The sequence below is a fragment of the Pseudonaja textilis genome, chromosome 3 (assembly GCF_049901715.1).
Source record: "Pseudonaja textilis isolate UNSWEBS1 chromosome 3, rPseTex1.2, whole genome shotgun sequence".
In the NCBI taxonomy this organism is placed as follows: Eukaryota; Metazoa; Chordata; class Lepidosauria; order Squamata; family Elapidae; genus Pseudonaja; species Pseudonaja textilis.
This window is the reverse complement of record NC_141992.1, coordinates 144,169,974-144,193,516: the sequence shown is the minus strand read 5'-3', so window position 1 is coordinate 144,193,516 and position 23,543 is coordinate 144,169,974. Positions and strand designations below refer to the sequence as shown.

General features: G+C 35.8%; 1 protein-coding gene across 1 annotated transcript in view; it reads left to right on the top strand.

Moving 5' to 3' along the window:
- The window catches only part of ZNF407 (zinc finger protein 407), a 354,338-nt gene that overhangs the window by 31,271 nt on the left and 299,524 nt on the right, over nt 1-23,543 (top strand). The window contains exon 3 of the mRNA XM_026699460.2: nt 13,838-13,952. Coding sequence (XP_026555245.1) covers nt 13,838-13,952 — 115 coding nt within the window. The remainder of the gene's footprint in view (nt 1-13,837; nt 13,953-23,543) is intronic.

Below are 23,543 nucleotides of genomic sequence, written 5' to 3'. Positions count from 1 at the left end.
AACTCTATTCTGACAATATATGATTTCCATATTCATTGATTAAAGATTGAGATGTTAACTTTTAGAAGTAATTTTTAGAAGCTAAAGAACAGGAAGATTAATTTTCTTAAAATTTTTCAATAGCATCTCTTTTGTTAATATACATTTTAGAGATTATATCTCCAGATAAGCCTATAATTCACTAATTTCATTGTAACTCATGAAATGAATAATTTGTGGTTTCATAGGATAGTTTCCTTTGAAACAATGGATCTCTTCTGCTTGTACAATGTGGAATTGCTTGGCAAATTTTTCATGCAAGTATGTATGTATAGGTGTGGATGTTGATGTGGATGTTCTGTCTGTCTGTCTGTCTGTCTATCTCTGTCTCTACCTACCTACCTACTTACCTGGCATTGATCTGGAGTTTCATTTCCCTTTTTCTGGCTTTCCCCCTCCTTTTCTACCAAAGATTAGGTGCTTAAAACAAGGTGTTTTATAGTATGTTTTAAGGGGAGGAGCAAGCCACCAGGCAAGAGATATTGATGAAATGAGACATTCAACGAAGTCGGTGCATGAACAGAAGATACACAAATACAGTTGCATAATTAAATCTACCTACCCAAACAGGTGGACTAAATGTTTCCTTTACCCATGAACACAAAGTAACAAATTTTAGCTTTGCTGACGCTTCTGTTGATGCCATATTGGTATGGCTCTAGCTAGTCTTCCACTAATTGAGTTTGTATAAATCCCAGTCTGAGATTATTTATTGGATGGATAAAAATATTAAGCTAAAGGAGAGGACTGGAGTTTAAAGAGAGCACAGATAAAATGAAACAGAGATGGGTAACTGAGATCTGAAGGTATTGATCATCAAGAAATTTGGAGATGGTTCATTTCTGAAGCCACCACTTCTGGCAATGATCAGCTAGTGGACTCACACCAAGAGAGCTAGTTCAATGTAGAAGCTACCAGGCTAGAAACTGGGAGACCATGAATATCTATCCTTAGGCGCAGAGCCAACTAAATGACTTGGACCAGTCAACCTCTCTCATCCCAAGGAAGTTTTGCAGTGGTAAATCACTTCTGAAAATGTTGGTAAGAAAACTTTTATAGGATTTGTTCACGTAGTTGTCCAAATATTGACTCCAAGACAAAGAAGAAATAGAAAAAGAAGAAAATCACACCAAGTTGGGAAAAATTAGGACAACATATGAGGAAAAAACCTCAGAAAGTAGCTTTCTGATCCATTCCCCCCCTTATTCTTTCTTTCTTTCTTTCTTTCTTTCTTTCTTTCTTTCTTTCTTTCTTTCTTTCTTTCTTTCTTTCTTTCTTTCTTTCTTTCTTTCCCTCTTTTTCTCTTTCTTTCTTTCTCTCTCTCTCCCTCCCTCCCTCCCTCCTTCCTTCCTTTCCTTCTCTTTCTGTTAATTTTAAGATTTGTCTTCCAAAAGTAAATCCATGTCATTATCTGTTACAAGTAATCCTTGACTTAAGTAATTCATTTAGTGACCACTTAACATTACAACTCAAAAAAGTGATTTATGACCATTTTTCACATTTATGACAATTGTGGCATTCCCATGGTCACATGATCCAAATTCAAATGCTTGGCAACAGATTCGTATTTATGACGGTTGCAGTGTCCCAGGGCAACATGATCACTTTTTGTAACCGTCTAATGAGCGAAGTCAAATGGGAGGCAGATTCACTTAACAACCATGTTACCAATGTAACAACTGCAGTGATTCACTTGACAACTATGGCAGGCTGTGTTACAAAATGGAGCAAAACTCACTTAACAAATGTCTCAGCAACAGATTCTGGGCTCAATTGTGCTCGTACGTCGAGAACTACCTATATTTGACTCCCTATGCAGTACTAGTATGCTTGAGAAAACTGGGTGTGCATAGGAGGTATCTTACAAGTTGGGATGTGCCTTTGAAAATTTCTCCAGATCAGTTCAGGCATTTTTTCTGTTTATTTATTTCTTGCTTCCTAGGGATATTTTCTGTACATATAAATGCAAAATACCACTCATGCATCATCACAAAATCTCCAGAACTGTAAAGCCTACAAACTTGAAATTTGGCACGTATGTTTCTTTTGGCTTCTAGGTGCTCACTAAGAAAGGTTTTTTTGAAATGATCATTAGAGCATTAGTATTTTGTATATTATTATTAACATGCTCTGATGCTAAGGAGTTCTACTCCCCCTCCCCACCTGAAAAGAAATCTGTTCCAAATGCAAAACACAAGCATAAGAGAGGAGTTTCAATTTCAGTTTTAGTTTCATAGCAGCAACCAGCTTTAGTACAGAAAAGTTGAGCTAAGCCACGCCCAGGCTCCTTGCTGTCTCCTTGCTCACATAGCAAATACTGTTTCAGTTTCCATGGATCAGTTTCCAAACAGCCCTCAAATCCCTCACACACTGACAGGATGCTAGCCAAATGAATACTAGTGGATGCTGGTAGGCAGAGGCACGATTTTTCCCCTTATTTTCCTCCAAAAGCTAAGCCCAATCACATAGTTTCATAACGAAGCACAGGTATAGAGCTAATATTTTATATACATGTATCTTTTTTGATATATATGCTGGGATGGGATCTAACTGGCATAACAACCAGTCCGGTGAATGTGTGCATGCGCGTCAAATGTGCACTGCACACATGTGCAGGCTTCCAGCTCTGGCAAGCATTTACTTTCTCCAGCTGATGAGCAGCATTCAGCTATGCCGCGCAAAGCAGCTGAGGAGGAAAATGCAGCCACTAAAGGACAGCCTAGAGCCTGGGCAGGCGGGAGCGCCAAACAGCAGACCCAAACCTCATCCCAGCGAACCAGCTCGGTGTCAGCTACTCTTCGGAGCTACCAGTTCTGTAGAACCGGACCGAACTGGTAGGACCCCGCCCCTGTATATATGATATGTGTGTATATGTGTGTTCATATCAAAAAAAGTACACACACACATACATACACACACACCATTTTTGAGAAATTTTTGACCCTAGTTTGTTTCTTCTAAAGCAGGGTTGTCAAACTTGCAGCACACGGGCTGGGTGCCTCATGCACTGGCCATGACCACACCCGGTTTAGTAAAGGACAAAAAAGTCACAATACATCTTGTGATAATGACCCCCTTGATCTAAAGCCTGAATGAACAGAGTCCTTTTGAATTCCTTGAATTGGGCTGCAGAACCCTGAAAAAGAAGACCTGCTTTAATGAACAGCAGAGAGGCACTTGTTCAGGAGCTAAAGCACTTTTGAATAGTTTTGGACACATGCACAGCCCTTAACTGTTTGTTTAAGTCTGCAGATAGATAGGATTACAGCACAGCTTTTTATTTACTTTTTAACTGGGCTAAAATAACTTCCCAAGATATTGAGCAGTTGCCAGGTTGGTAGGGTACTGTCCAGAAGATGATCTTAGTAAGTTAAGATAGTTAGGTAAGTTTCCTGCCTCTTGGATACAGAATCCACTCATTATGTTTAGTTGTTGAATAATGGGTATTTGGTGTTTTGTTTTGTTTACTTGCGAAGTATGCTGATTTTGGGATACAAGTGCATATCATTATCATGATATTTGGCCATCATTTTAGAAAGCATTGTTAATGGTAATGCAGTACCTGGGATATTTGGATCAGATAATTTAGACCCTATGCAGTTCCACATTTTCCATTCTCTTTTTATATTTTATATTAAGTGGGAAATTTTAAAACAACACTTTTGCCGAAAATGCATAAGCTGCAGTTCTAAATTTATGTAAAAATTCACTGCTGTGTTTCTATAAACCTGCCATACATTCTTTATTTTAAATAGACAGCTTTTCTAAATCACTGGGCTCTGCTTAGACAAGTGGTGTCTCTCTGGTTAAATTTATGAGTGGATTTGAATAATAAATTCACATTTCAATGAACATATTTTCATTAAAACTATAAGGTTTATTTTACTGTACTTTTAAATAATGGGTTATTATAGAAGCTCTGGTTTAAATTCATGCAGTAGTTGAAACTTGGTGCAGTTTCTAGAAAGTAAATGGAAAGTTAAAGAGATTTCAGAGTGTTGCAAAAATATTAACGTCCTTGGTGCTATCCTGAAATGATTCCTTTTCTCCCAGAAGACGAAATTGTGGTTGGGCAATATGCTTAAGAGTCAGATGAGGAATATTGTCACCAGGAATCTTTACTCAAATTAAATATTCTTGCAAACTCTTATTTTGGAATTCTGGCTGTTTTAAAAGTCTGCTATTGCTGGATTTGCGCATAGAAAACAGTTTCAGGAAATGGTTTGATTTTGCAACGGTTGGGTTTTTAGGAAGCAACAACTTGTTCACGTGTTTTTATGATCCCTTAATATGCCCTCTTAAGGCAGATAAAATGGAATAAGACTACAGAGAAGATGCTAATGGAGGTCTCTTTAGAATTCTTTATGCAACTGTCTGGTCAGGACATGTTGCTTATAATTGATGTGTCCATTACTTGAATTCTCTTGTAATTATAGTCAATAAGTCTTGTAAATGTGTTAAAGCTCACTAAAAGCATACAAATTCAAGAACAGAGTAAGGCTAATAATTTAAAATAATCAATGTAGGCATTTCAGCACTTAATTTCCCTTGTGTGTTGATAGCTGATCATTCTTAATCCATTAAGATTTATTAAGTCGTTTACAATGCAAAATAGGTTTGCACTGGTCACTTGTGCCATTTGAAAATGTCCACCAGGTTAAGTGCAGAATGTAGTCCATTAGTCTTCCTTGACTATATGTATTAATTGCATTTAAAATCAAGTTAATGTGGATGTGAAAGTGAGGTAACTATCAATATATGACAAAGCAACCCTACTTACATAAGTTACATCATTGATTGTAACATTTAGTAAAAGTTAGCACAGTTTTTAATGTCTTGTGTATGTCTTATCACCATGTATTTTTACTGTGCTTTGCAGTAGATGTGAGTATATCACAAAATACATTTTTGAGTAATGGGCAGACAATAAATGAGATCTGCTATTTCACTTTGCAAGTTATTTTTGGACTGAAGAAGGAAGAATTGCAAAGGATGTTTTAATCTACTCTCACTTTAGCCTAAAATGAATGGCTTTTCTGATAATGTTGCTTTTGCACACTAAATAGTAGTCCTAACATTTTTATTAATAGTTAATGGGAAAAGGTTTTTATTATCTTTTTGTTCTTTGTTTATTTATTTATCAAATTTCTGCACCACCTATCTCACCTAAGTGACTCTGGGTGGTTTATAATTAAATCAGAAAATAATATAAAACTTAGTTAAGAACAGATAACAAGAGTTGGTTAAAATGAAGATAATAATAAGCTCTCAAGCCACTAATCATTTCTAAGGTTGTACATCATTCTTAGACATAGTCTTGACACCCTTCCAGAAAGCCAGAAGAGTGAGGCCTGCCTCACCTCTACGGATAAGATGTTCCAGGGAGGAGGCCAATGGCAGAGTAATTCTCTTCCTTCCTTCCCACCCTTTAAAAGTCTAAATTGTCAGGCTCTGCAACACCCTTTGCCTGCCTGCCTGCCTGGGTGGCAATGTAATTGGGATGAGATGGTTCAACAGATAATCTGGCCCCATGCCATGAAGTTTGACTCAGAAGCAAACTGACAGAATTGTTGCATGTTCAACCCTAGAGGCACCCAAGGCTGCTTGTGTTGTCGCATTCTACACCAGTTGCAGCTTTTATATACTCTTATGTAGAATATGTTGCAGTAGTCCATACAGGAGATGACCAGGGCATGAGTGACTTAAAAAGAGGTTCTTGATCCAGGAAAGGGTATAACTGGTGCATAAATTGAGCAAAGATCTTCCTAGCTATGACTGCTACCTGCTCCTCAAGCAGGAGGCATGAATCCAGGAGGATCCCCAAATTATGCACCTCCATCCAAGAAGGCTAGTGAATCCCCAGATACAGAGGAATCTCTTACCAACAACCACTCCATATTATCAGGATTCAGTTGAAGCCTATTGCTCCCCATTTAGACCCCCACAGCCTCCAACCACTTTGAAAGGTGCAACATTACTTTCTTCACCCAGGATGTAGATGTGCACCTGGGTACAAAGGGATGATATCTCAACCTATGGCAATGGATGATCTCACTCAGGGGCTCCATGTAGACATGGAAAAGGAGCAGAGAATAAATACACTCTACAAAACAGGGTAATGGACTGGACTTCTTGTTCTCTATTAATACCAGTTGAGACTGGTTCCAAAGGAAAGAGGAGCACCAGTACAAAACAGCCCCCCGCAATGCCAGCTCATGATGCCAAGGTTGTTTAATTTGCTGAATACTTTATCTAGTGTTTCTTCCCATCTTCCACATGCTGAATACAGTTCTATAAAGAAAGAAATCGATTTTGGACAGTAAAATTGAGACACCAAAGGAGAACGTTATGCACCAGTTTGGATTAAAATACCAGCATTAGATTTGGGAGTCATCTGTACGAGTATAGTACTAGATAACAAAGAAGTCCATTACTCATTAGACAAGTGAAAATGAGAAAATGTAGAGAAAAGCAAAATAACTATTACAAGTGGAAGACTTTTAAACTTCCAGTTCAAACAGGTCAGTATATCTAATTAACAATCGTATTCTACAAATTTAGTCATGAATTCCTATGTCGTCCTTGTTTACTTCATCCTCTGGAGTCACAAATAGATTATGGCTGTTCTGAGAAGAAATATTAATGCAATGAAGATTCATCTCTAAGTTGTATGTTTGGCAGTCGGTAATTTCAAAACAAAATTATTTGGGCCCAGAAATCTCTTGTGATAAAGACTTATGAATAAAAGCCCCTTTTAGCATGGTGTGATCGCTTTGAAGTTATACTGCAGGTGGAGATTGAACTAAGGAAAAAAATAAATAAAACCCTTCATTACAGGGACCCTGATTGATGAATTTGAAATGCCAGGCTACAAGTGGCATTCACAATGAATGCTTATTTCAAAAAGTCTGGCATGGTTCTAGTGGAGATTTTACTGCTACTGTACTCATAAACACTAACCGAAACAATTAAGAACCGAGTGAAGAAAATGATTACTGACATGTCTTTTACTTTAGCTCAGAGCAGCCTTTATAGAAGAAGAGCCATTTCCCTGCCTCCTTTTATGTAGGAGCTCTTTCTTCCCTTAAGCTCTCTGGTTTGGGATCCTGTTCCCAAGACTCTGTAAATGTGAAGACAGGATCTGGCAAAGCCAGAAGCAAACAGCCTGAGAGGAGAGCAGACTACTACAATAAAAAAGAAACAGGGAATTAGCTATCTCCCCTTGCTACAAGGATGAGGCGGCTCCCAAATTGTTGCTTCTCAAAGCAGGAGTAAGAAGAAGGAGAATTGAACCAGAGTTTAATTTAAATAAGTCTTTGAATTTAAATACTTTAAAGAAGGCTTGCACATGCCCATTGCTGGATTTCTTTCATAGTTCTTGCCTTGTGCAAGAACTATGAAAGAATTACATATGTAAACCACTGCTGAGAGATTTGTAGCATACAATAACCCTGTTGAGCTTTTGTCTTCATTTAATTGTCTGATAGGAAAGTAGTCATGTATGAAAGATAATCCTATTCCATACATAGATAGGAAGATCTCATTATATCTGGATAGTTAGATGAAAGTGGCTCCCACGTTACTGAGATGATTGATTAAACACACTTCTGGTTTAATCTTGGGACAGGTTTTTTTCCTGTCTGCTATTTCTTTCCTGGATGATATCTCAGTTCCTCTTTGTGAAAAAGAGGCAAGAAATCACATGTATAAAAATGGTTTGTATGATATCTATAGTATTACTGTGCATATATGTTATTGTCATCAGCCCAAATCAGTCCACTACAAGATGAAGTCCTTTTCAATGAAAACTAGACTCTAATCTACCATGCTGGTCCAACCCCAGTTGGTAAGTAGAAGTTTTTCGATTTCCCAGTCCAGTATCCAATCTGTTTGTATGACTAAGAATAAACTATGGGTCTTCCCATTCCATCACCTTCATCAGAATATCACACACGTTCAAATAATTACTATAATTCTAATTCAGATTATATGCTTTATCATAGTGTGCCAGGCCAATTTCCTATCCAAGGATCTTTAGTGGATAGTAAAAGAATCCTTGCTAATGGACTCTCTTAAATAAAATTGGACCAGAAAGCCCTTCAGACAGAGGACATCACCAATTAGAGGATTATCCTTTGACAGAGCTTCAAATGCAAGTTCATCCTTTGTATAGGATGATCTATAATTACTCTGGCTGGTATTGGAACAGAGTTCCTTCTGTACAAATGAGAGAATCTCATGGATGTGTTTTCCTCATGGAGGTCTGGATTGATTTCTTACATATTTTTATAATTGAGCATGAATTTCATTATGAATGTCAAATGCACCCCAATATTTTATGCAAATATAATTTATACTATTATTATTTGCATTATATTATAAGGTAAGAATACAAAATATGATCCCGAGCCCAGAGCCACATGCCAACTGCCAAATTGGATGCTCCAATTTTGTTTCTGGGCACCTCCCATTTTTGATTTGGGGATGTTAAGTGGAAAAATGAGAACTTTATATCTTCATTTTCTTATAAAAATCCTCCTCCTGCTAAATGGATCTAGACTTTGTCCCGTTGGTGCATCTGACAAAGACGACTTTGGATAAGTATTCAAAGTTTTTAGAGATGGATATTCTCATGAGGGAAATATAGAATGACTGAGCTATTAACTTGGCAAGGATTCAGATTTTACCAATTATTAATAAGAAATAACATTGAGATGCAACACTTACACTTACACATAGAACCTAGTTGGCAAATGTTAATAATTTGGTTTTTGCTATTGAATCTGGAGTTACTCTGCACTGAGGTTGTGTTGATAAGCTAAACTATAAAGAGAATGCCAAAACAAAAGTAATGGTAGGGAGAAAGTAGCATGGAAAATGGACTACAATGGTTTTACTATAACTTAGTGCAAAATTTGGGTTTTGCTTATGTACTGGAAAGGAGTGTTGAATTGAATGGTATTGATCCAATGAGTTCAGTTAGAAGGCATGTTATGTAAGAGATAAGAGAAACTTTGACAAAAGGAGTTTGGCTTGATTTAAGAGGTGAGAAAAAACAGGAATAAAGTACAGCAAGGAACAGATAATGTAAATGATCAACCACAGTTGAGTTTTCACCATATATGCATTTTGGAAATCTTAAATCCTAATCATGGCAAAGATTTATACTGTAGGATTATTTATACAATGCAATATTTATGCTTTTTTGTAAGCATTTGGTCTCTGGATTTTATATTTCCAGCCTAAAAATCCTGTTACTTTCAGCAGTGGTTAGTCATATAACATCCTGGGCTTTTAACTGAAGAAAAAAATGAATCCATTTTTCTTTTTTGGAAGCATTTCCATCAATATTCTGATTCTGCTCAATAAATAAAAGATAGATCAGCCCTGCACCTTTATAATGAAGATCAATAACTATCATTAATAATTAAAGTGTACAATATGTATTTATTTTAGATACTACAGCATTGTTGACAAACCCCTATGTTCTCTGTTGTCCACCTTTATACCCAACTTCTTGGTACTTTAAGCCTACCAGTTGAATGGAAAAATGATACTTTGGGGAAAGCAGTCCCTTACAGGGAATACCATATGGGTAAAAAACCGAACAATAAATGTCCATAAATAGGCAGTACAATATATCTGGACATCTCTGTGCCCCATTGCTATCTTCTTTGGCACCAGGTTCGGAAAGTAAAGCAAAATCCTCTAGCATTGCTTTTATTTAAAACCTCTGGATGACAGAAGCATACATAAGGAAAACAATGAAACGCTGCAGCTTGGTGCATTGTGTGGAAGTGATTTGACAATTTTTATACTCCCCCAACTCAAGAGGTTAAACTAAGTTAAAATTGTAAGTGCGACAGTAAAAACGAAACGATAACAAAACAACAGTAACAGTAAATCCACAACAATAAATAAATTCCTCTCTTGAAATGGATGCCAATAAAACCTGGAGTTGAAATAAAACTATATTTAAAATAATCTAAAAATCGTGTGAGGGGAGCTTTGCAAACCTTGGCGGAAGAATTGTGAATTCCCAATGTTCAGTGCAAATAGCTGAACAGAAAAAGAAAGATAGATAAAATAGCATCTAGAAAACATAGAGGAGTTGGGTGGGAAGAACTTCATCAGTTTTTTTGTGTGGTAGATGTTTACTGCCTAGCTATATCCATATAAAATTTAATCTACATTGTGGGAACCTATATAGCTCTATCTCTATATTTCTATCTCTATAATCTCTAACTCTGTCTACACACGCACACACAATTTTTTACATGGGATAGGGCTTGGTTAATGTAGGGATTCTTTGTCTCCCATAGTATCTGCCTGGCCAGTTTGATCTGGTGGAGTTGGCATGCTTTAGGTCCCATCAATCCAACATTGGTAACTTGGGAGCCCTGCAGTGCCTTCCCCCTGGAACGAGATTCCCCCCTGAAATTTAAATGGCTCCCAGTCTAGTGATATTTTGAAGGCCTTAAAAGACTTGGCTCTTCAGCCAGGCCTTCAACACTCCTTGCTCTTTGCTCCCGTCTGGACTTGTTTTCTTTTCCATCACTGTTCATTTGTATTGTGCTGTTACTGTGATTTGAGTATCACTCTTGGTTTTTATTTATTTAAAAGGTTTACATGATTGGCCATCTTAAGCCACTCTGGGCAGCTTGCAATAACAATAAAACCAGTAGATGGTTAATAATAAAAAAATGAAACAGTAAAACAAGACTCCATCACCATAATCACCCTCCCCATGGCACACTCGGCAGCCCTCCTTCCATATTTTCTACCTATACAATTCCAGCAACTCAGTAAATGTTTAAATATTTTTAATAACTAACTCTCCTGAATCTCCTTGAATGCAGCAGCTTATAAATTCAGTCTTTTGGCTTGGAAAGGCAGGGGATGGAGAATGAGAATTTGAACTTTAGGATTGAAAAACGGGTTTCTTGAGTGCTGTTAGATGCAAAATTTGTTACTATTAAAGGCTGTCTAATTGTTACAGTCAAATTACTTAACAAAGTTGCTGGTGTATTGTTGGGAATGTGGAACTGAGAGATGAGGTTTTCCAGTCATCCATGGTACAAAACCTTCACAGAACCCACAGTGGCCATTTTGTGAGTGTAAAAGTTGTTCTGCACGGGCAGTCTTTTTATGAACAGGCATGATATACCTTCAATATTCAATATTGTGCCTATTAGCCCCAAAATGAGGTCTACTGTTGTGTAATGAGAGGAATAAGCAAAAGAAAATCTGCAAATATTTTTTATGAAACAAAATGCATCACTGTTTACAATTTTAGCATTGTATAGCCTATTACATCTAACTGGTAAATTAAACTGCTACCTTGTATTAAATATGGGCACAGAAACTTAAATGGTTTTATTTTCACTGGCTTCTTTACAGGATGCACCGATGATACAAAATGCTAGCAAATTAATGGTTAAATCAATTTTATCATTACTATTTAAATAAACTTGGTGTTCTGCCATGATTGATTCAGTGTGATTCCTGCTCCTTGCAGACTCAACTTGCTTTTGACATTTAAACATAAAGCTGACTAGATATAACTGTTCAGGTGCTAAATATATTTTACATCTACTTTGAACAGTAGAAATGGAAGTATTAAGAGATCTGGCTTCATTGTCATTGAACTGTGAAATATTCAACCTTATCTGCCTGTGCTTAGTACTGTTGACTTTTTTATTTCTGTGAGAAGATTAAAATTAAATGCTTCATTTTTTGTCAGCTTTTGAGAATTAAATTGAAATTTAAGACTTTAAATTTTTTTTTAACCGAGATCTTCAATTTAAACAAAGTCTTCTTTGAGGCTATTGTGTGTTCAAGGGCACAGAAGGGATCATTGATCAAGTATGATGTACTGTAACATTTTTCTTACCCGAACTCTTTTATGTATATTTATTAAAGATCCCATATTTCATATTATGCTTAACTATATTGGAAGAAGTTCTTCACAAAACATATCCCAAACATAATATGAAGTATCCGTGAGCATATTGCACTTACACTTAACTTCAATTCTGGGATTTATGGATAGAGAGATCTGCTGCTCTTTTAAAAGTTGGAAAGGGTCAAAGAATACTTTAAAATAATGTATTACCACTTAGTATTGCACTACTGACACCTGCCAGGTTTAATGACTGCATTTTTCTGGTAACATAATTGCCTCAGTTTGGTTTGAAAGCTATCTTAAGTTACAATATTCAATTTTATTTTATTTTTTTTACTTGGCCTGATTGCTTTACAAAAGAACAAGACTGTTTCCCCTGTTTGTGTGAGTGTCTTGATGGATATCTGTTCTAGCCAGTTAAAGTTTGTTCCTGAAATAAATAATAGCCCAAATGTCAATACTTCCAGTTTTCAGAATAATCATAAATTCAGACTATAAAACAGTCATCAAGGTAAAATATTTTATTCACTATATATTCATATACTTCATACCATTGCAATTGAAATATATCATTCTTTCTGTGTCTCCTCCTCTGCAAGAATAGCAATATTAAAATGTTATTTTTTGTCTGAAAGAAGGGCACAGCAAAACAGTTGCTGAAATATGTTTTAAGAATTAAGAAAAACACTCTCTTAGTAGTTACAACTATTCTATAGAGTCTGATATGCTATAGGCATGGCCAAAGTTGTCATGATAACCTTCAACAGTGCCACATTGTGCCACAAAAAAGGCTCATGGAACATAATCAAGTCTAAAAATAGTATTTGCATATTAGGAAAACTTGGCACATTGAACTTCAACACTTATTATATTCCTCCACCTTCTATATTTTAGCAACCATTGTGGCCTTCAGGAGGAAAAAAAAGGCATATTGGATTTCTAATATGAATTGAAATAATCAGATCAACATATGGATGTTCTCTTAAGTGCTGATTCACATAATTATTTAAAACAGTGGTAGTCAACCTGGTCCCTACCACTCACCAGTAGGCATTTCAGCTTTCATGGTGGGCGGTAGGGGTTTTGTCCCCTACTTTATAAATCACCATTACTGTGGAACCGGTGGACGGTTAGAGAAAACTTTACTACTAACAGAGATACAAAAGTGGGCGGTAGATATAAAAAGATTGACTACCCCTGATTTAAAACCCTTTAAAGGCCATTTTTATAATTTGCTTTGATTGTCAAAACCTCTCTGTGTGTTAGAACTCCAGATAGTTCTACATGTTAGTCCAAATCAGCCCACCCCAACAACATGTCCTTCAGTTGTATTTGGAGTGCAATGATGGAGCCATCTTGGCTTGGATTTCTGGGCATTTTTGAGCATTTTTGATGTATTTTTAAGTCTTCCACCTTAATAATGAGATTTGTACAGTTCTGTAGAAACGAATTAGAACCTAGTGAAATGAACTGTGTCAAGCTTCAGCTGGTGATATCTGAAATCCAGGCCATTTCATAATGGACAATTTCTGAGCAACAACGTTTGTTTCATTTTAATATTTTAGAGTATCTCATCATCTAATTATTGATACGATGTCTGTTAATGAAACCCCTTTCTTGCTTAACTTTTGTATTTGAACTCTTGGCAAGTAAACTTAATGAGAAATATCCTAATAGTATCCCTGGAGTTATAAATGTATGCAATAGGCATTTTTCTTTGAGGGGCTAAGAAAGATTCTTACAACAGATTAAATACGGGGTGGTGGTTTTTACACTTACCTTTAAAAGTTTTTTTTAATGGCTTTGTCTCCCGCAGATGGTGATTTCTTTATCCAAGGGTAATATAATATTCTAATTCAGCTTCTAATTTTCTTTATGCTAAATTTTACTCAGGATCAAAGCCATTCAAGTGCAAGATTTGCCACTTTGCAACAGCTCAACTAGGAGATGCCAGAAACCATGTCAAGAGGCACCTTGGGATGAGGGAATACAAGTGTCATGTCTGTGGGTGAGTAAATTGAAATAGTTCCTCCTTTGGTTAGCAGGGAAGGAGTGCAGGCTATGCATTGTTTCAGTGTTCAAAGAGGGAATGTGAGCAAGAGAGGCTAAAATTATGCATGCATATCCTCCTTCCCATTGTTATGGTAAATTCCTTAAATACAGTTATGACATTCTTTTCCTACTTCTAATCCAGTACCGCAGATGAGCAATTTTATGGGCTACAAGGTCAATTTGAACCTGTAATCTGTAAATTGACTAAATTATAGGATGTTCATTCACATTGCCAGGGAGAACTGTAAATTTCCTTTTAAAGGTGTGTGTGTGTGTGTGTGTGAGAGAGAGAGAGAGAGATACACATGTAAAGTATGTGCGTATGTGTTTAAAAAAATATAGTCCTCAGTATAGTCTGTGTTTTTCTGTGCTCATCCATGTTTGTGTTATGTATTGTTTGCTTCTAGAACGATGTGCTGCTATGAGGTTTTTGTATTACAGGAGATAGAAGAAAACTTTCTAAAGGTTTTTTATTTATTGCCATACATAGAAATGCTTCCCATTTTCTTTTTTTTCCTTAATGGTTATTTCGTCACATGGACCATTCATAATGTTTAATTGAACTTCAACTATATTGCATTTAAAATGGCGGATCCTGAAACTCTTTAATCCAAAGCTAATTAATTTAGCAGAAATGTTTAAAAGGTTTCCAAATGCCATGGCATATATAGTATGGCGTAGGACATTCAGAGGTGGGTTTTAATACTGCGCTCTTATTAAAAGTGTATTTTAGTGTTATTATGCTAAAAAAATTAGCTAATATATGTGCCACATGAAATGTTTTTTTCAAAATATTTTAAGTTGCTGGAGAGGCCTGATGGTTAGTGTAAAGTTTAGTGTTGGTTCAGTGAATTAAACCCAATGCCCACCAAAATGATAAAGTGAGTGGTTAAGGATATTTTTCAGCTGGAGTTTGGTCGTGTCAGCTCTTGCAATTAAACCTCTTAGCAGAACAAAGTGAGTGCAATATTCAAAAGAAAATTAGAATGCTTTTCACTGAGGCAAATGTTTCTCACAAAAATAGCACATTAAACTGACAAGAGTGGTGACGGGAAGAAGCACTGGACAGTTGCTGACCAAATTACTTACAAGCACACTGGAAGTTGATACGAAAATTGTCACTTGTAAAGTAACAAGAGGACTATCCTCTGGTCCTTGGACAACAAATAATATTCACGACTACTGCATGTGGGCAGCTATCTATTTTGTGATATGATTAGTAGTTCTGTGCATACAGGATCTGTGACTAAGCCACTATTTGTCTGATATTTAATGGGCATGTGAAAAATGGAACTTGGATTTGCTTGTGTATGGATAGCGGGAATGATGGATCGGAATTGGCAAGCCATTTTAAATTGTGGTTGCAACCCTTTACAATTAGCTTACTCTCGTATATGAAGGAATACATTGTGAATATCTTAAAAGAAACTGCTTTTTATTGTTTTATAAGTCATTTTTTTTAGACAGTTAAATACATGTCAACATTGTCAAAGTAGCCTTACATATTTAATGAAAAAGATACTCCAAAATCTACTTCTGATATGTCTTCAGTTGCAATTAAAATAATAATACAGTTTAGTCCAAGATACACTGTAAATGTTAGTCCATTAACAATGAGTGAGTTAGCAATAAAATATAATGGGTTTTGAAAAAGAGAGGACTAGAATATTTAAACTTTCACTAAATAACTCTGCCACTATTAATGTATTTGAGTGTGTGGCAAGAACGAAGTATGTCCTTTATTTTTGCCATAAAAATAGGCTAGTATGTAGATTAAAAAATGGCAGTATAAAAAAAATCTAGCAATGAGTAGCATATTAGCAGCAGTTTAGAGCTAGTACAGTAAAACCACTGACAACGTCAATTCATTATCATTGATAGCTAAATAATCTTAGAAATGCTCAGAGGACCTATTAGTTCCCGAACATAAGCAGCTCATGTTTCATTCCTTCATTAGCTTTAATTGCTATAAATTTACCTTTTTAAAAAATCATGTTTTAAGAGGTGAAATGATCTTTCAGGAACATTAACTAGGTAAATTTGTCACAAACAGAAGGTCCTATACTGTGTTTTCTTTTCTTTAGTAGTTAAGATTCTGTCCTGTCATTTAGATTCATTAGAAAAGCTTTCTATTAGGTAGAAGGTTAAATAATTTTTCCAGTTGTTACAGAATATGTTTGGACATATGAATTGTCAGTGCAAGACTATGAATCATTACAAATGGAAGATTTCACTTGATTGCCTTGAAATACAGTATAATGCTGAGCTGAATCAGAAGGTGAAAAATGTTGGAGAAGTGATGGTAAAAATTAAGAGATTTTTTTACACTGTGTAGTTAACATAAAAGATGGAAGAAACACAGCACTGCTTTCGCATGTTGTTTTTATTATTTCAAATCTAAATTTAATTTTTTCCAGCTGCACAGTAGAAATACTTTGCTATAGAGATTGGAAGCTACTAATCTTTCAGCATTTGAAATAAACCGTCTGCTACTCATTTCCTTGTCAGCAGATGTGTGCTGATTGTTTTCTTTTGCATTATGTTCATGAATGAAAAATGCATCCCTGATTTGAGAAGGGATCTGTTTTCAAGGAGTATCCAACTGCTACCTATTTAAATCTAATTTTCAGAAGACTGGGCATGAAGTTGTTGATTATACTAAGATTAGCAAACTTAAACTGGTTTTCAAATAGTTATGTTTGCAAACCTTGTGCATTGGAATGAGAGAAAAGGCTTAGCTTGCAGTTTTGAGGTTTTAAAAGCAAAGGAATTGCTCATGATTTCAGATTTTAAACAAATTTACGGTCAGCATACATCTACTAAAAATGCATCTACTTTTTCATACTTTTCCTTGAAATATAAGGCTCCTAAAGAAACCTGTAAGACTTTTATTAAAGTGAGATAAATAAATCAGTAGGTGAAAAAGTTAGAAAAAAAATAAAATTAAAAAATGTTAATAATTTAAAACCAATCTATAGGCTTACCTTATACATTCTTGTAGTGTGTGGAATCACATATTTACACTAAGGAATGGTGATAGATTTTGAACATTAGTTGAAGAACATAAATTTCTCTTTTTTCTAACATGCCTGTGTTTTCCATATCTATTCTGTTTGTATATTACCTATTGTTGTGCATTATCTCACATATCTTCTAGATAAGTGTTTTTAAACATTAAACTTCATTTGAACTTTGATGGTAGCACTTTTGCCAGTGTATTTATGAATGTGCCTTTTATAGTATTTATTTTTAAATGATTCCCAGGAATGGCTGAATTTTGAAAATGTTACACAGAAAATTAAAAGAACTTGCCTGAAAGAGAGGTGAAAACATTTCATCCCCCACAGGATTCCACATTTTGCTCTCTTTGTTTTGTCAGTTTTTAGAATTAGTTTCATATTCTTTGACTGTGGAGCCATAGATCAACAAAATAATAAGAAAAAAGCTTGTTTAGTGTTGTCTTTGAAGAACAAAGATTCTTCATTTTTAAACAATATTGGGACGAGTGGGAGATGTGCATTTGGATTTTAAATATGTCTTAATGGTATTGTAAGTGAACCATTTGTTCTAAGGCTATGAAAAAATCTTTAAATAGAAAGTTGAAACTTCAGTTGAAACTATTTTTGTGTAGAGTTACCTATTTTTTTGTGCTTTAGAAGGGATCTCTGTGTAGATGATTATAATGTCACTTTCTGACCTTTGCAGCTTGAATAATTGTAAATCATTGCTTCATAAAGTGTCAGAGAATGTCTGTACTAGGCAATTAAATGGCAGAATATAATAGACCAAATTATTGCCTGTCATGTTTTCAACAACACAGTTAGTATTTGAGTTACACTTAATCATTACGTGCATTAGCAACTTCATTGGAATCCCGCTTCAGGCTGAGCATGAAATACATTACATTATTTAAACCTCTAATGGTAGAAGTCATTTATTTGTGTTGAAGTGTACAACATGCAGCGTTTCATAAAGCAAGGAACACTTGAGAGCTTAATTTATCCAAATCAAAGTCTAAAGGCAGATAAACACAAGTGGCAAAAATTAGTAATTTTTATAGGCTGGAAATATTTAAAAATACATGGTTGTGAATAATTGCAGGCAGCAGGAATAAATTAAAAATCACTATTTTTGGTTGGCTCAGAGAACTAAAGCTGTTTTATATTTAAATAATCAAATGTAGCATGGAATCACATTTTTGACTGAAAAATTAATTATACACATCATATCCACAGCTGTATCCAAATAAAACAGTACTGAAGCACCGAAGTAAAGCAGACTTTCTATGGCTTCAATAATCTGAAATTTTTACAGTACAGAGAGGACACCCCTAGAGTAGATCCAATGATAATTTGGTTCATAGTCAACAAAAGAAAATACTATACTGATCATAATAAATTTCATTAAGTCATATTTTGATTTTTTTTGTTTTGTTTTTGAGAAATGTTTGAAGTGTACATGCTAGGACGATATTTGTAGATTAGATTGGTTTCTCTTTTGTGTGTGCTAATAATGGAAAATAAACTGTTTCGGTATAGTACTATATTGCCCCCTCCCCCACTGATTATATTGTTTTTCTAGTAGAATGGATTATGGACTCTACTGTCTCTGTTGTAGAACCTCTGCAATATGTATGTATTTAGGAATGACAGAGAGAACAATAGGGGGTTCTATTTTGTAGCTTCCTTAAAATAGATATAATCCAGTAGTTCTCTAATGCAGAGTACTATTTTAATATACTTTACTGTTGTCTGATCATCTGTTGCTGTTTCTGCTATATCTAATGTTAGATGCTGTGTAAGGACGTAAGGAGTTTTTGGAGGGTGGGCTTACATGAATTGGTTTTTGTTTAAGTCATGAGCTGTAGAAGTGCCATAAAGATCCTCTTATTGAATAACTATCAGTATGCTTCACTAGTGTCCAGTTTGGCAAATGAAGCAGAAAAGTCAAGGCCAACTCCTAGTTGTAATGCTGTATGAAAAGCGTATTTTTATCCACCTCTACTTCAGTTGAGTTATGACAGTGCTTTTGTTGGACTTGCTGAAGTGAAAAGATATGAAGAGTACATACTTAGCTGAATATATGTTTGTATTTGAGTTAAGGACACTACTGGTGATTTATTCTTATACCTCCACTATATATAATCCAATGCAATGCACTTTCAAACTGCAATTATAAAGATGCACGTAGCTGTGTGATTGTGATATATGTGCCACCTAGAACAAGTACTGTGTCTTCTAAAGGCATTTCTTGTGTGTGTATACAAGAATGGTTCTGAAAAACAATACATTATTGAATCATAGAAACAATCGTTGCAGAGAACATGTCTAGTATTTAATAAAATAGAAATGATTGTTAATATATAGCTTTTTCAGTTGCCATTGCAATAGAATTTATTGTAATTAGGTATTCCTATTCCAGGAAAATGAGATTTCTCTTCCTTTTCTCCAAGAAAAATGTATTATCTATTCAATGGTACAAAATCCTGATAGTACATCTCAATGGTGGAACAGGTAACAATTTAGTCTCCTTTTTTTGTGTGGACTTGGCTGAATTTATGCTCTTCTCTTTTTTATGCTGCTCTCTTTCCCCATCAGATTAAACATTGATCTGATAAAAAGAGTCAGGATTCTTGGCTGGAAAATGCTGCACGCTTTAGATAACATGTTCATTGGCAACATGTTTAGAAGAAGGATATGCTATATGGTACCCTGCCTATTTTTTTAAGTGCGTGACCCGAGCAGCATAGTAAATGAATCTCTAATTTATGGATATATCTAAAGATAGTCACCGTATACTACACAATCATTATATTTAAGTTCTCATTTTTAAACATCTAGTCCTGAAATTTGCACTGCCCAAATTAAGTCAGCAAAAGGTACCAAGTGTTTCAACATCGGCCTCTGACTTTCAAGGGCACTGCTTAAGAAATCGGATCCGGGTGCTACCTAAGTACTTCGATAAAAAAAAAAAAATGGCAGGAATGATAAAACACTTTTAACAAAGAAAAAAGTTTATTTGAAGGGAAGCAGATGGAATGGTTGGGCACATTAACACAAAGCTACAGTGCTTTCAAGTTGTAAGGCGATTTGAGTCTTGTGAGAAATAGAAGAAAGGAATGAAAAGGTTTGGAAAGTGGTCTCTAACTACTCCCTGTCTGTAACATCTTGTCTCTTTTCCATTTCCATCTTAGTTTTGGTTATGGTTATGGTAAGAAGCAGTAGATACCTGAAAAGCTTTCTCAGATGTTGATGCTCATTTCAGTCCTTAGTACAAAGTTCTCAATATGCCAAGCAACTCTGGTTTCCTTTGCACTAGATATGGGTAGAGGGACTATGGGCATTAGTTACAGAACCAACCAGCTCTTGTTATTTTCCTGAACTCTGTGCGGTACCATATAGAAAGGATCAAAGCAAGCTAAAAAAACATGAATCCAGGGCTAAAGATTATAAGTGGTTTTAAAAGGAATGATAAATTTAAACAAGAAGTGGTTACTTTCAATAAATGTAATCCTAGCTCTTCATGTAGACAAGAGAGACGAAATAGAAAATGAACTATGGTTTGAGATTAGGAGAGTTGCGTGGTTTTAACAAGTAATCAAGCCAATAAATAAATAAATAAATAGCATTGATAATTCAGGAGAATGGTTACAAACATAAGATTTGTGATTAGGACAAGTTTGTCTTACATAGTGGTATTTGTGGGGCTGAGTATGGGAAGGGAAAGAAAATTAAATTTGAAGTATTTGTAATATACTTAACAAGGAAGCAAATTTATTTCATACATAGTTTTATCTTTATATCGTTCCAGTTCAATATATTGTTCTATTTATTTTTCTTGTTTTTAACTGTTTAAACAACTTTATAACCTGTCTGAATATTTGGATTATTGAACAAATTAAAAGTAATAAATTGAACTAGAATCTTTTTAGGTTTTGCTACAGAGAATTGCATGAGTGACTTAATTTCAAATCCTCCCCTCTTTTCTGCCACTGCATTATCAAAACAGTTGGAGAAAGAGAACAGTTTTGTCTTTTCTGAGAGACAAAAATCACACATCAATTTAATTGACAGCAATAAATTTGAGAAAATACTGTAAAGAAGCAAGCAGCAATCGCATTACAATCAAGATCTTTTCATCTTCCTCTGTCATTCTTGTTACATTAATTATAAATCTTCCCAACAAAGCAAAGCAGGGGAATTGTACACCGAAGGAATAAAGGGAATATTTAGCTAAGTCTGGTAAATAATACTGTGCTGATTCTTTCTGTAGATAGCACTATGGAAAACAATGTTAGTATATAAGAGCAGAGTCCTCCAGAACTTTGAGTAAAGTATTCTGATTGCCATTGTAATTCTGTACTTTGTAATAGATACATGTGTTATTGATCATAGTGAAGAAATCAAATATTTTTTTCCCTTGATTAGGACCTGTGATATAATTTTCCCCCTCTCATTTTCTCCATGTAGTTCCAGATTCATAGAATCATGCCACTGTTGCACATGGTTGCATTTGCATCCGATCAACACACTTGATATAGAGAAGTGAGCCCATCTTTTGGGGGTGAGGGGGGACAGATTTGAAAACATTTTCAACAAGGTACTTACAAATTGCTTGTTTGCATAGTACCAGAGTATATTAAATTGGTCAACTATTAAATGGGGATTTACACCTAACATAACATTTTTTAAAAAAAGGATAACTCTCTGTGTTTTAAAACAGGGGTCGCCAACCTTTTGGACCAAAGGGACCACCAAACTCATAATTTTAAATCCCGTGGACCACTAATATAAATTTCGATAGTCGGTGGCTTGCTGATGTTTTCCTAGGATCTCTGCTGCAGAAAGCAGCAGAGACCCTGGGAAAATCCCCAAAAAAGTCTTCAGGAAAATTCCCCACCCCATTTTGCTACCGATTGATCATTCTTTTTTTGGGATTGCAGGATACCATTTCCAGCTCCATTCTCAGGGGGAGAGAGAGAGAGAGACTTTTGGCTTCATGCAAGGAAAGCAGCACACCAGCAGCAGAAATCTTTCTTTCTCTCCCCCAAACTCCACCAGAATGGCGCAGCCTCTTGGAGCAGGATGCCTTGCAGGGTCCCAAAGACTCATTTCTGGCAGAGTTTGGGGGTAGAAAGAAAGACTTTTGCTGCTTTCCTTGCCTGCAGCCAAAAGTAGAACAAGAAAGAAGCGGAAAGAAGCAGCCCGGTGGCCAGGCAAGGCGTGTGGGGCGAGTGGGGCAAGTTCCACCCCTTCGCTCTTCCCCCCTCCCCTCACTTCCTTGTGTTGTTCGCAATGCAAATGATGCAAGCCTTGTGTTCCCACAGGCCACGTGGGTGCTGCAGCCTTGTGTTCCCTCGCAGCCTGGATTAATTGCTTTGGGGGGTGATTTGGGGGTGACATTTCTCTGCAGACCACCAAAATTTTCTCATGGACCACCAGTGGTCCCTGGCCCACTGGCTGGCTATCGACCACTGTTTTAGAAGACATATTTCTCTTCACCCAAACATGTTTCATTTTAAAGCTGTATTTCAACCAAAGTGTTGGTTTTCCTGACTTTGTGAAAGTTATCCATTAGTAGTGAAAATGGAGAAATCTACAAATAATCAAAGCCATACAATTGTTAATAGTTAACAGTACAGTGTCTATTAGGATACTTCATGCTATTGACAAAGTTATTACCACGACATAGATAGTAGTTCACTATACAAAGAGTTGTGTTAAAAGTTGCTCAGATTTCTCCTTCTCATTTGTATATAAGGATTCCTTCCTAATTGTAAATTTCATAATCACCCAAAAATATTTTTCAGGCGCAGCAAATTAACTCCCTCTATGTGTACTTTGGATAATTTCATTCTGGATGCAGAAACAATACAGCCTTTTCTCTTTTCTTTGGGAAAACAAACTATGGAATTTAAATATTAATTGGAAGTTCTGTAGTATAGTTCTGTAAAGGAAATGAAACACCAATCAATTCTTTCATCAGAGTTACCCTACAGTAATACAGGGCACCAGTCTCTTGCCTCCACTTTGTAGAAGATTCCCAGCATGAAGTAGCCCCGTGCATTAGCCCATTATTATTTAGAGGGGCTGCATCATTCTCTTCCCATTCACCCAAGCACATCATTTTAACACAGTATTTCAGCACAGCTCACAGCTGAATGTATGAATAACCAAGATTAAGAAAAAAAATATGGATAATTATATGCCCTGAGCTTGCTGAAGACATTTTACTGTCTAAAGCAGAAATGTAAATTGGGTTCTCTATCCAAACCCAAGGTGCCTGAAACTTAATGTCGATCAAATTATTTTGGTCTGTAAAGTAGAAAAATACACAAATACTTCCCCCCCCCCGCTATTCCCGCCTAAACACATAGAAGGACAGCCCTAAATTAAATGAAGCAAAGCTTTTGCTTCCCTTTCATGATATCTCAGATCAGTTGCTTGAGGCTGTCAGCTTATCCTGTCAAATAATGCAGCCAACCACTCTGCTCATAACGCAGCCTCTTTTAGTGAGAGGTCCCTATATTTTTATGTTGTTCTTGTTG